The sequence below is a fragment of the Meriones unguiculatus genome, chromosome 3, assembly GCF_030254825.1.
Source record: "Meriones unguiculatus strain TT.TT164.6M chromosome 3, Bangor_MerUng_6.1, whole genome shotgun sequence".
In the NCBI taxonomy this organism is placed as follows: domain Eukaryota; kingdom Metazoa; phylum Chordata; class Mammalia; order Rodentia; family Muridae; genus Meriones; species Meriones unguiculatus.
In genome coordinates, this window is record NC_083351.1 from 155,083,926 (window position 1) to 155,098,783 (window position 14,858).

A 14,858-nucleotide genomic window follows, 5' to 3' on the forward strand; every position below is an offset into this window, starting at 1 on the left:
ACTGTCTCCTGCTGCAAACCCATTTTATATTCATCTCCTTCATAGCTATCAGACCCTCAGTTGGCCAATGTTTGGTAGCTATCGGATCTTAGAGAGAAAAGTGGCTCTAATGTGATATGCAGGCTGTGGATGTCATTCCCAGGTGCAGTTATTTTAGCAATGAGTATGTTGACAAGCCCAGCTGAGGCATGCTGAATACCATATAGAACAAGGATGTCAAACTATCCATTGGATCACAGTAAGCTCTTTAGTGGCTAAACAACTGAAGATTATTTAACCAATGGTCAATGGTTCACCAGGGCTTCTGGGAGCCTCCCCCCATCCATGGCTGACTTTTGAGAGGCTCAGTCTTATGTAAACGGAAACGGAGATGAGTGCAACAGCTGTGAGTTCATTATTACCTACATCATGACCAGAGGAGAGTTTCACAGCCCTGCTTCCTGTCGTTCTGCTTTTGTATCCTTTCTGCTTCCTCTTCCCGTGTGTCCTGAGACTTAAGGGGGTGGTACATATGTTCTTGACTGAGCGTTCAGTTGTCTATTTATCTCCAGCACTTACAGAGCAGCCATGAGGTTCTACATTCACAGCTGTTCACTGCAAGAGTATACTTCTCTGATCAAGGCTGAAAACACTTGTGTATTGATACAACCGAAAATAGAGAAACCTCTACACTTCATAGTTACTTTTGAATTATGCTTAGGAGATATTTTTCATCATTTTAGTTGTGTATATGTAGGAGGCAGAGTATATATGGGCATCAATGTAGGTGCTTAAGAAGTTCAGAAGCATCAGATCTTGGACGTAGAGTTCCAGGCAGTGTGAGCCATCCATCCAGCTTTAGCAATGGAAACCAACCCAGGTCACGTGGAGAGCAGCAAATGCTCTTGACTGCAGAGCCATCTTTCCATTTCCTTTCAATTATTTATAATATCATTAAAGTGTGTGTGTGTATGTGTGTGTGCTATTTAATCCGTTTTTAGCATTTTATTAAATATCAGTGTGTAAAAGCTGAATAATCTTTTCCTCATACACCATGAATTGTCTTTTGAGGGTTTTAATAATTTTCTTAATATACAAATTAAATGTATTTTTTTATTCTCAAGGTGCTACTCTGCCTATATTAGCTATCTTGTTTATAAAGTTTAGTTTGGAAACACAAAAATTTTTTTTTCTAAAGTAAATGACTCTATGACACCCTTCACCTTTTTTTAATAGCTCAGAGAGCAGAGGAATGATTTTCATCAATCTCATGAAATACCATGAAAATTGCAAACAATATAATAAGATAGCACAAGGAATTCCAGAAAATAGATTCACTTACTAATGTCCTTCTTAGCTAACACTTGGAAAAAGGGACACGCCATTTAGGAAAAATATAGGCATATAAAATGTGTATTAACTTATCTTTTTGTAGGTTTGTATTTTTTAACCAAACCTACTTTATTTATGGTTCTTAAACATGTATACCTCCCTTCCCACTGAACAGAAGTAGGGGAAGAAAGAAGATTAATAGATAAAGAGGGTCATAGACCTTTTAGAAGTAGTTTCTTGGGATGAGTCCACTCTTTGCTGTCCAGATACCACCAGTCCAGTCCAAAGGTCAACACCAAGCAGCAACATGAACCAGGATGATTCAGCAGGTCAGAACAAGTCCGTGAAAACCACAAGACCCAGTTGGATTGCCCTGAGAAGTTCTCTGGAACAGTTCTTTCTGAAAAGTCAAGTGTCAAAACAAGATAAGCTCAGTGATGTCGATCCAAACAGTGAAGTTGCACTGTCCGTAGGTTTCTATGTATTTCCTCTCCTCAGAGTCCAACCATGGATGTTATCAGCTGGCCAAAGTCATGCCCCTTGCATGAGAGAGCTCACAGCAAAACAACACAAGACAGATTCTAGCAAACATCACCTGGCTCAACTGAGTCTTCAAAGAAACCTGAAACTTTCACTTCACCTGAATATTCAGGTTTCCTCAATCTGTTTATTAAGACACATATGGTATATAAGAAGCATTATATGATACCTACTCTACATTATAGGAAGGTTACATAAAATAAATTAGTATACTTTATAATATAGGAGGATTAAAAGGTCCATATATTAGCATTCTATAGAATATGAGTGTCCTGTGGATGATTGCCCTTTACACTTAGAGAAAAGCCAGGATTGCTATTCACTACACTTGCAGATATGAATTCAAGTAGACACTTCAATTTGTTTGGCTCACTTTACATACAAGTGAAGGAGATTCAGCTTCCAAATGATGGCATATGCAGATGGTTATAAAATAATGTAGATTCAATTCCATTTATTTTTAATTGAAAACATTCATAATTCTAGCCAGCCACTGTTAGAGAGTTTAGTGATGGAGAGATTATAGCTTACACTGCATACACTATTATAGGACTGAAATTGTTTTCTGTGTGAATTTGTTTAAATTCCCATTCCAGGAATATAAACCCATGAATGTTACAGAAACAGCACAGAATGGAGGTTGCCTATGTTGAGGTGTGGTAGAAACAGACAGATTCTGATCAAAGGATGAAATGTTTTAGAAATACAGAATGCTGGAGATCAAGTCTGCAGAATGGTGGCCTCAGTTATTTGTTCTGAAGTTTATAATGATAGTAGATCACAATTTCTTACAACAAAGAGGTGACTCTGTTAGATGATCATATATTAATAAGCTTGCTTTATGAGAGTAATTTTATTAATTATATGTACATTAAAAGATCACAGAACATATCTTAAATATATAAAATTTCATTTCTTCATAAACAGGAAAAATGAGATCAACTAAAAGTAATGCAATATAGGATATATGTGAACACTTTTAAGTTTACATTACTAGAAGAAATGCTTTTTCCAAAAATCTTGAATTTATCCTAGAATATATAAAGGAAAATAGTTTGCATGTGAGAAAGAACTTGTCATATGGTTGGAAGTTTTGTTTTGCTTTTTGTTTGTTTTTTTATTGTTCATCCTTACATGGTTAATTTTTTCTATATTTTCTTTTAAATTTACATTTGTGCTTCATTATTTTAATTAATATGTAATTGCATTATTCCCCTATCTCTTTCTTCCTTCAGGAGTCTCTTATGCACCTTGTCTGCTGTCTCTCAAATTCATGACTTTTTTATTTAATTGTTGTTGTTGTATACATACACACAAATATGTATACAAACACAACATGATCTCTTTAGTAATGCTTGTGTATGTATGACTACAGAGCTGACATCTTTGTATTGAACAATCAGTTGGTCTGCTCAACCTTGAAGAAGAATATTTCTCCTGTACTTTGCTTTTCTTGCTTGCCTGGAGTTAATAAACCTCACCAATATATTTGTTAAAACTCCAATTTTAGGAGTTTTGAGTTTGTTTTTTTTTTTTTTGTTTGTTTGGTTGGTTGTTTGGTTGATTGGTTGGTTTGTTTTTGGTGGAGTTTTATTTTATTTTTATATTTTAGAATTTTTATATATATATATAACAGTGCCAGACAAAAGGGGAGGAGGTCCTTCCCAATCTGTGGACTTGGAAAAGGATAGGGAGAAGCTGAGGGAGAAGGTGGGATTGGGAGGGAATAAGGGAGCAGGATCCAGCTGGGATACAGTTAATAAAATGTAACTAATAATAATATTTTAGAATTCTACTTGACATTTTTCAGTGTCAGCTTTTAATGACATTGATATTAGAGTAGAGATGATTTTCACATAAATTATCTAATGAAAACAATACTGCAGATGATAATAATGTAAATAATCCCTCAAACATTTTATGATTAAGGTGTTTTCTTTTTATTAGTGGATTAAAGTTTATTTGAGCAGTCTTTCATTCAAAAGTTTATTGCAATCTTTTATTCTTTATTGTGAATTTGAAAGTATCTGTAGTATAAGCTTTAAAAGATATTTGAAATCATTTTAATTTGTTTATATTAAAAATAAACAATGACTCATCAAAGCTTAGCACATAAGAATGCTGAATTATTATATTTCCCTCTATTAAAAAGACTTTATTTTTTATTTTGAAATTACTGTAAAAGTAGGAATTGTTCAAAAACTTTTGACTTGACTTGACATTAATTTCTTTTGATTCAAAGTAGCTGAAGAACTAGCAGAAAACTAAGAGGAAATATTTCTTTCAATTTTGTTTTCCAAATCTAGCATGTCTTCAAAAAATTTAAGCACCTAGTACTATGATTACATTATGTTTTCTACAAAGATTAAAATGTAACCTTAGATAAAGAGAACATTCCACAGATTTCAACATGCTTTTCTTCCTTTGATATTCACAGCACTTTGTACTGAAGTAGTAAATTATTCTAAGAATAGAAATTACAATATTTGGTCCTGTTTTACATAACACATAGTGCATATATCATCACGTGGTAGTTTTAGATTTTGTACCTCTTCACATGGCATCTCTCATTAGCTTCGAGGTCATCATAGTTGTTCATGAAGTAAGACGCAGAGGTAACTAAAACTGTAAGCGAAGGCCGTCTGTTTAAGTGTTCATTAGTATAGATCAGGAATCTACCTGTAATTTGTGAAATATGGGAGCGCTGTATTGTTTTAGGTACAAATACCCTGTAATTTAATGTGATGCGTGTTCTGTAATAAGGAGGCAGTGTTGTTTTCCATGAGGATACTACAGCACACTGCTCAGTGGTCCTGTGTGTTAAATGACAGTCCCGTTGACCTTGCTGTTAAGATACAGCACCCTGGCTAAGAGAGCGGGTGGCACAGCCAGAGCGGAGAACACTGCTGTGTGTTAACTCTTTGGGTTAAGCGCTGAATATGATTTTTTTATTTGAATTAATCTCTGACTCATAACATAAAAAATGTTTTTAAGCTTCAGACATTCAATAAATTCCTCCATTTTAATTTGAGACTAAATAAAATTCTCATTCAGCCTGAGAAATATTAACTTCAAGTAGATACTTTTTTTTTTTTTTTTTGGTCTAAATCAAACTGAGCTCTGTGCCTGAATATTCATATTATGTCAAGGTCCTACGAGTCTTCTAAGGCATGGATTTCATCAAGGATTGAAACATTTCAGAAGGTGACAGGAGCTGGTAGTGTTGGCACACACCGTTGTTCCCTGTACTCAGGGAGGCAGAGCCAGTCGATTGCTGTGAGTTCAAGGCCAGCCTGGTCTACAAAGTGAGCACAGGACAGCCAAGGCTACACAGAAAAAGCCTGTCTTGAAAAACAAAAACAAACAAACAAACCCAAAAAAACAAACAAACAAAAAAGTAAGGTTGAAGTTGTCTTCCATACCTGAAATGGATAAGCAAGAACATAAAACAGAATAGTCAGTGTGGGCCATACACACTGACTATCCCATACACACCATGCCAATATTATGGGTTTGTGGAAACCATTAACCATAGTTAACTAATGTATAAATTACTGAACCCAGAAAGTTTCTGAGTTAAATGTATGGTAACAAGGCCTCTATCAGCTAGATTCTTTTTCAGAGGTGATTGAATTTAATTATATATATATATATATATATATATATATATATGTATGTATCTTTTTGCTCAAGGCTGAATCAGCCAAAATTGGCTTAATCCATTTACCATGCAAGTGCCCAAGTTTGTATTTCTGCTATAATTGTAGTATATCTACAGAAATGTATAGAAATATTATTGAATTGCATAATATTGACGTACATGACATATACTCTGTGATGTTGGTGTCATTATTAGATGAACTGAAAAAACACGGAGAATCAGTTATTTAAAATGGTGTTACTATGCAGTTATAGCAAATATGCAAAATAAGTAGGTTTCTGTACTTAATTGGTGAGTTTAAGATGGTTTTAAACATATTTGTGTGTATGTCCTTATTTGTGTGTCAATGCACATTCCAACATGTCACAGGAATTAATTTTTTTCCCCTTTACCTGATTAGTGTTGGGGATGAAAATCAGTTTATCAGGCTTGATTGACATCCAACAACTTAACCAGTTGAACCATCTCATTGAACCTTAAATACTAAGTTTTTACTGTTTGTTTGTTTGCTTGTTTTTAAGTGTGGACAAAGGTTTTAAGAATAATTTTTCACTCATTTAGAATGAATTTTTATCATTCATTGAGATTTTACAACTTGTCTAAGAAAATATTTGGGTCTATTCTGTTAAGTGTAGTTTTTTTGAAACGGGAGTGGGTCTTTCCTCTTAAATAGTCCTTCCCTATTTCACATTGCCAGTGTCCTATGGATGTCATTCTATTTCTTCAGCAATACTTTAGTGCTACCTCAGAATTATACCCCTTTTAAGAAAACATGAGTTACTCTGAGCAGAGTACACAGATGGATATATTAGTGTTTGAATTTTTAAAGCAAACCCTCCGTTCATAAGTCCGAAGCCCTAAGTCAGCAAACCTTTAATTCTACGTAACTGAAGCAAAATAACATCAGTGTTGGTGTTCATGATGATTTAAGCCTGCATAAATTTACTATTTCTTTGTTTCTTTTGATTTCAGATGCAATAACAGAACCCAGTGTGCAGTGGTGGCAGGCCCTGATGTTTTTCCAGACCCATGTCCAGGAACTTACAAATACCTGGAAGTGCAGTATGAATGTGTCCCTTATAGTATGTATACTCCTATCCTTTTCTTTTAAAAGATATTATTATTTAATTTGCATGTATTGACAAAGTTCTCTGTGATGCCATAAAAAAATATGTAAATGTAAAGAAGGTAACAGACCTGACATTTACAAATTCAGACTTTCTTTGATTGCATGTCCCTAGAGCATCTAATTTCGATGATATATAACACTGATGATAATGTATATGAATGCCTATGTTAACAGTGTTTTTATTGCAAGAACATGCAATTCATAAAAAAGCAAAGAGTGGGTAGTAAGTCCACTGTGACTCTCTCCAAGACTGAGCAAGTGGAATTTGGAAGTAAATTTTATACACGTATATGCAAAATAACATCAAAATTGATCTTTTTTTTCCAGTGTGATTAAAGTAATTATATCTAAGTTTTATGTACTATCAACCTTTTGAAAATCAGATGCATATCCATTCACAGGGTTCAGACTGGAAAGTAAAAGGAGGCCATGAATTAAGTAACACTTCAGAGAATGTTTTATACAGTCCCAAGGAGTATGTCTACAGCCTTTAGATCAGCCATGATATAGAACAGTAATGTGTTGTGGTTTGTTTTTTTTTTTTTTTTTCTTCAGGAATAATGAAGAATGAAATAACCTAAAATGGAACATTTTTCTGACTTTTTATCCTAAAGGAAGATTCACCATCACAAAAGATTTTTTTTTTGTCTTACTAGTTAATTATTCATGGGATTTTGTGGTGAAAATCACACAGGAAATCCTGTAGTCTCGTGTTAGATATTCAGCTCATGCCAGAGATAGAGAACACCTGGGATCATAAACAAATCCCAGGTTCCAACTTCCTTTGATGTCTCAGAAGGAGAAAAATATCTGGGGATCAGCAGGTTTACTGTGCCAAGAGACAGCTCTGAGCTTGCTCATCCATGCTTATTTCAAGAAACAGCACATTACTCATGAGCTGGAAGTGCGCACACTTCCAAAATAGAGAGAACTTTGGCCAGCAAGAAATGAATTTTAATTTAAAAATAATAAAGAGGCAGGATAAAATTTCATTTTGAGTCATTATAGCATGACTGAGTGGTGAGAATTCAGTGAATTTTATGTACTTACATTCTTTGTTTTGAAAAATGAATTTAAGTATATAGGTTTAATTGAACTCTCAGTTGTGTTTCATAAGTTATTATCTCCACAGGGGCCTCTGTGAAAAGTATAAAGCTCCTACTGACCATTTTTTGTTGACCAGTGATATTTTAGGAAATGAAATGCATAAACCATGTTTGAACTGAGACAGCTCTACGTTGCTTGCATAATGAGATCTTTGTGAAGTATGCAGAATGCTCTAGCAGAATGACGTTTTATGAAAAATACACAATAGGCAAGATTTCATTTCTAAAATAGTTCTGGAAAATCTACATTAATATTCTAAATTTTAGATTTCAAAGCATGAAAGCAAAGAGAAAACATCAGATTGCAGATTTATATATATATATAATTTATATATATATATACACATATATATGTATATATATATAATTTGTTAATGCAATGAAACAGTTCAGAGCTGTCTCTCCTGTATTTCATCAGCTTTCTTTTAGGATTACAACTCTAAAAGCTTCTGCCAGATTTATTCTGAAATGTCCACTGCAGAAATCACTTCAGTATAAATACGAAGTTGTTCACACACTTTTGCATAAAAGGATGTGCTTTACCACCTATGTCTTTTTTCTCATAAATTTTCAACGATGGAAACATGATTCTTTAATATCTATATTTGGAGGTTTCTGGTAATCATACAAATTTTTGGCTGCTTTAAAAATATTTCTTAGTACATTATTCATCGGGTTGTTTTCATAATGAAAAATTACATAGTTCAGCATACCTACTAGCTACCCTATATTATACGAATGTGTAATGTATATTAGAATCATGTTTAAATTATCTTGAATATATTTGTTTTAAAGGGTTGTGCAGAGTTGAAATGCATTGAGCATGCTTACTATGATTTTAGGAAGAAATCACCCCCAGAATGTCTAAACTGGGCCTGGGATGCTGCTCGGTAGATAGACTGCTCACAGAGAATGCACAGAGCCATGGGTTTGCTCCCTAGAACACCATCCGACATGCGTGGTGGTCCCTCTATTTAATACAAATGCTAAGGAGATGGAGACAAGAGGATCCGAAGTTCAAGGTGATCCTTAAGTATATAGCAAGTTCAGGGCCAGCCTTGGATGCATAAACCCTCTCTCCTGAGAAGAGTTCTCAAATATCAAAACTTGTTGGAAAGTCACATTTCCTTAACAGGACAATGATGTAAAGACAACATGGATTTAGAACACGGTCTGGTTGCTTCTAAAATAGCTGATTTCTCAGTCCATGTAAGCATTAACATGTTTTAGCATTCCCCTTGGAGACCTTCCATGATCTATCAGTAAGTCCTGATTTAGATCAATACCCAACTCTCTCTCTCTCTCTCTCTCTCTCTCTCTCTCTCTCTCTCTCTCTCTCTCTCTTTCTGAAACACAAAATGCATGCTTTTCCTAATGCTGGAGTCACTTCCTTAGCATCACTAAGATTTATTGATGCCACCACATGCCATTAATCCCATGGGTTGAAGGTTAACGTACATTAGTGTATTCACTCTCAGAAGAGCCTCCCTAGGAATTATGAAGATTGCCTTTTGCTGCAGAAGAACCTTGGGCTTAGCATGCTAGATACACGCCCTGTGTGCAATGTAACTAGAGAAATTGACAGCTAAGAAATTATCTGCCCTCGATGCCCTTTCTTAAAGAGCTGTGATACTTCGCCATGTAGATTTGTTGATAGCCATGTTGATAGTCTTACAAGTTATTGATAATTATTTCTCATCTTCCAACTCAGTTTTGCCATATAATGAAACCACGTGTTTCACAGATCTGATCCTGTCTTCTTAACCTCTCAGCTATTCATTAAAGAGTTTGCATTCCTCAGAGTAGTAATGAAATCACTGCAAGCTTGTTTCTCCAAACACTTCATGAAACTACAGACTTTAAACTAGTTTGTGTCTCATTAAAAATGCTACCTGTAACTTATAATGAATTTCGTATCTATAGTGAATTAAGAAATTGATTTTAGTTGTTTTTCTTAGGGAAGACTTTGAGGCATGCTGAAGCTAGTGTTAGGGTAACTTGAGATTTATGGTTTAATCTTTATGTTGGAAATTTTCATTCAACAGTTGAGCAGACAATCCACGTAAGGACATAGCTTGTTTGCCAAACAAATCAATATTTCCTGTTCCATTTCAAACTTAAGACCATAAGCTGAGGGCTGTGAGAACAGCTCCACCTGAAAACTGCTTCATTTCTAAGCCAAAGGAACTGAGTTTTTTGCAACCCAGAGCTGTCCAGGCAGATGAAGATAGCCAAATCCCTAGCATTCCTGGGTCAACCAGCATGGACAGCCAAGTAATATTCCTCTGGAATATAAACACATCTATATGCACACAACTACTCACACCACACATACACAACTACTCACAGACACATGAGTGACAGTGCACCACATATACACGCTCACATGTATGCACCCATGAAGACCACAAACTACGTAATGTAAAATCCACATCTGTGCTGCGTCACGGAGTTCTGTGCATGGTAAGGTTACATATATGACTGCGGTCCTGTATCACTAAAATGAACCTCTAAAGTTCCTCTGGCCCAGTATGCTTACTGTACCTTTTGTGTGAATAGATGTGTTCAGATCCACAAAGGTCATTCTACTACAATCGCAAACCTTGCTTAGCACAAGCTACCTGTATGTAGTCTAAGATGGACAGTGTATGGCAAATGGGGCATGGTAGGTTCTACTGTATAGGTTTCTGTAAGCTTATTAAATGACATTCGCACAATCACAGAATAAATAATTGTTTTTTTCAGGAAGTGTCACCATTAAGTGACAAACACAGTACCTTTGTATCTATAAAGGCTTTCTTCTTAGTGGTTGATAGAGTGAAGGAATATTATCGCTGGTTTTTTTTTTTCCATTGGGCATATTAATGATATATTATTTAGTTTTATCTTGTCGTGATGAGCGCCATTGCTAAAAGCAGCTTGTAGGGGAAAGGTTTTATTTCATTTTGCAACTTGCAGCCCGTCATGAAGGGCAATCAGGGCAGGATCCTGGAGGTAAGAACTAAGGAAGAAGCCATGTTGAAAGGCTGCTACCTGCCTTATTAAGACTAGCTCAGCCTGCTTTCCAACAACACTCAGGACCAATTGCTCAGGGGCAGAATTGTTCATAGTGGTCTGGAGCCTCCCTCATCCCACCCTTAATTTAAAAAGTGCCCTGCAGACTTGCCAACGCAAAATCTGATAGAGACACTTTGTCCATTGAGGTTCCTGTATCTTGTGTCAAACTGACCAAAAACTAACCAGGAAACTGTGTGTAATTCACAAGTAAATATTGTATCTCTTAACATTTACTTATTTGCGTGTCACAAGTAAATATTGCATCTCTTAACATTTACTTATTTGTATGTGTGTGTGTCCTGTGTGTACTCACATGGCACACAACAGGGCGTGTGCAGAGATCAAAGGGTAATTTGTGTGAGGCTGTTTTTGTCTTCCCCCCTGTGGGTCCTAGGAGTGAAACTCAGGTTGTCAGGCATGGCAGCAGGGCAACCGCAACTCATTACGCTATTTTGCTAGTGCAAAAAGATTTGTTTTTATTCACGTCTATGTGTGTAACTCTCTATGTGCATGTCACATGTGTGGCTGTGCCTGTGGAGACCAGAAGCTGTTAGGTGCCTTAAAGCTGAGGTTACGGGCAATTGTGAGCCAACTGGTATGGGAACTGACATCAGATCTTCTTCAAGAGTGACAACTGAACCGATACTTTACAGCCCCCAGTATTGATTTTTATAGTAAGATAATTTTCGTGGTTAGCAGAAACATAAAGGAAAGCTTATTAACGATAATGAAACACATCCGAGCTAATGTAGATTCAAGTTCAGCTTTGTCTATTGTGTTAGTTAAGAAAAATAAACTAACCGGGGAATGCCTACCAAACTAATGCTCAAGCCCAGCCACCTGACCATGATCAGTGCTCCAACAGGGAACTCCATTCCCAGCACAACTTAGAATATTTTTCACAGAATTCAAGGACTCAACAAGATGCTGTAGTTGAACAATAATTTTACATAAAATCTTAACCTAATTAATCAAATAATATCACTCACTTTTGAAGATGTCATTAGGGGTTAAAAAGAGAGAGGAAAGAAAGAAAGAAAGAAAGAAAGAAAGAAAGAAAGGAAGGAAGGAAGGAAGGAAGGAAGGAAGGAAGGAAGGAAGGAAGGAAGGAAGAAAGAAAGAAAGAAAGAAAGAAAGAAAGAAAGAAAGAAAGAAAGAAAGAAAGAAAGAAGAAAACAGTGATGGCAATGACCTAGTAAGTTTGTTTCTTTGAGTGCTTTGTACTCAGTTTTTTTTTTCCACGTTCACTAAAGTTATATTTAACTTTACTAAGTCATCTTAACTTCTGTCTTTTCTTGTCTGTGTTCACAGGTACTGTTTCTAATGATATTTGGGGCAAGTGAATCAATACATTTCTCTGTTCTTGTCACACCTTAGTTCCATTGTGTCTTTTATAGTGTCTGTGCTTTCTTTTAAGGTCTGATTTTCCTCCTTATCAGGTATCTTCTTCCTAGGAAATGACCCATATATTCAGGGGGTTAAACCTGGCCATTTACCAACACCTCAATTTTTATCCTGTCTCCCTTCCTCTCCAGCTCCCACCCCTTCTGACCTGAATTGAGGTTGGAATTGTGGCATCTTCAAGCACAGCTGCCTTCGTTTAGCCCAGTTACAGGGACCACTTGTGTAAGGGAGAGAACAATAAAACAATGAACCTCCTACTCCAAGTATTCTGAGGAGGCAGTCTTCCTGTGTCTCCTGCTGACAAATCGAGTTTCTTCCGAAGCATACAATTTCATGCACATTTCCCACCATGAGTGCCTGTCTCCTCTCACGATCCCGCTTTTCTCCACAGATCTTTGTTTCTTCCTTTTAGAAACATAAAGCACACATAAAATTTCCTTGCAATCTCTCACGGTGTTTGTGTTAAGAAATTAAAGGAGGAAATACATAATTTGGAGAACTCCTACACATGAGCGTTTGATTAAAGCAATCTGTACTATGTAAGACTTTCCCACTTTTCACAATAGCCATCCTCACAGGGATCTGAGTCTTGTCTTTATGAAAAGGAATGAATAATGAGTATTATTGGAAAATTAATATTTAAAATGATTATATGATTTTAGTTGTATCTCTTTTAACAGTAAGGAAAATGCATCATGCTTTTAGCATTAAAGTTCCAACTTTTTATAAAGTAATGGAATATTTTTAAGCAATTAAATAATGTTGTGAGTAATGTTCAAATTGATGCATATTTTAATATATACATACTTTAGTTTTTAATATGTTAATAAGTGATTGTATATTTTTTAACTTATTGTACTACTTCTGCTGAAATTAGTCAATACTGTTCATTTTTGAGAGACTAAGAAATACTAAAAGCTACTATACTTCAGTTCCTTTTCAGACATATAGTAGACATTTAATAAATATGCATTGACTAATTGAAAAGGTAATTAGGTCAAATGGCTCCTCAAAATGTGTTATCGTCCATCACTATAAGAATAAATACAAGAAACCCTTGTCTGCCACTAAGATGTTATTAACTTAAATGAAAGATTTTTTTAAATTTTTATTTTTTATATTAATACAGTTTATTCACTTTGTAGCCCAGTAGTAGCCTCTTCCCTCATTTCCTCCCAATCCCACCCTCCCTCTCTCATCTCCTCCCATGTCCCTCACCAAGTCCACTGATAGGGGAGGAAAGGAAGATTTTTAATAAAAATAAGTATCATTTAAATACTAGTGTCTCAAAAGTAGATTGTTATGTAACAAATTGTCCTCTTTTCCTCCCATCCTTTTCTCACTAGCTGTAGCCTTTTTTCCTCTCGCAAAGAATTTCTCTTCCTTATCAGTTTCTTATACTTAACAATAATCTGTAAATATTTTGAATTATTATATTTAAAGTCAGTGATTATAATTAAAGTTTATGTGTCGAAATTATAAAGTATCTCTATAAATTCAGGCACCTTTTTTTAAAAAAAGGAGTTGCCAGTGGGAATACTGTCTTCTATGTCCTTATTTTAAGTTGCCTCTCTTACCTGGTCTGGTTGCTTTGAATGTGCATGGAAATTGTCTGCAGTAGATTCTATTATTGGCTTGGGAGGTGTCCTGTTTTTGCCATCTTTTTCCCGTTCTTGAATATTTACCACATACCAGATACGTAGAAAAACACTGGCAATGTTTAACTCAGAAAACAAAATAAAGTGTTTGTCTTCACAAAGGGCTCCTACCAAAAAAAAAAAAAAAAAAAAAAAAAGGAAAGCAGAAAAAAATTTGTCCTTGAGAAGTTAGTCCAATGAAGTCAAGCTGCCCAAGGAGAGTTAAGTTAGTTCAGTAAAGAAATTAAGCACTAAAACACAATCTTATTAAAATTCTTAATTATTGTGTATATAATAATGCATGTTGTTGCCCACACTTGGAGGTCAGAGGAGTCGGAGGACACCCTTTGAAAACAGTTTTCTTTTCCTAGTTGTGGATCCCAGGAATCAACCTCATGTCGTCAGGCTTTGTAATAGACACTTTACCTGCTGAGCTGTCTTGCCCAAATCTCAGATCAAATATTTAGTGTTATGCTGAAAGGGGATGATGCTTTGCTGGGCCAGCATAGGCATCTTCAGGCTAGCTTTTTTTTTTTTTTTTTTTTGAGACGACTTCACGAGGTAAGTCTAAGAGAATCACTGTGTATGCTAGATATAATGTTTAGGAACAACATAGCATATATAGAAGGAGATGAAGCTAGAGGTAGACAAAGTAAAATCATAGATATTTGCTATGGTTACACTGTGTGTGTGTGTGTGTGTGTGTGTGTGTGTGTGTGTATCCTTAAACTTTACCTTCCACGCAATGAGTGGAATAGTCTACATGTTCTTGTAGATATGTCGAGATAATTCATTCTCTTTAAGATTATTAATAATAAATCCAGCAAAAAAGGGCCAAGTTAAATTAGTAGTTACTGAAACCAGCATTACTCTATCATGTACATTGTATTTACAAAAGACACTAAAATAGCAAGTTGACTGTGAATATATAAGTTAGATTAATGCATAAATATAGATAGTGGGTTTACATTCAAGTATTTGTCTTTAAGCAGACAGATACTCCTGACAGTAAC

General features: G+C 35.4%; 1 protein-coding gene across 22 annotated transcripts in view; it reads left to right on the plus strand.

Annotated features, from left to right (window-relative positions):
- Window positions 1-14,858, plus strand: part of Adgrl3 (adhesion G protein-coupled receptor L3) — a 780,523-nt gene that overhangs the window by 413,379 nt on the left and 352,286 nt on the right. For all 22 annotated transcript variants that reach the window (XM_060380826.1, XM_060380806.1, XM_060380808.1 and 19 more), the window contains exon 7: window positions 6,485-6,594. In XM_060380826.1, coding sequence (XP_060236809.1) covers window positions 6,485-6,594 — 110 coding nt within the window. The remainder of the gene's footprint in view (window positions 1-6,484; window positions 6,595-14,858) is intronic.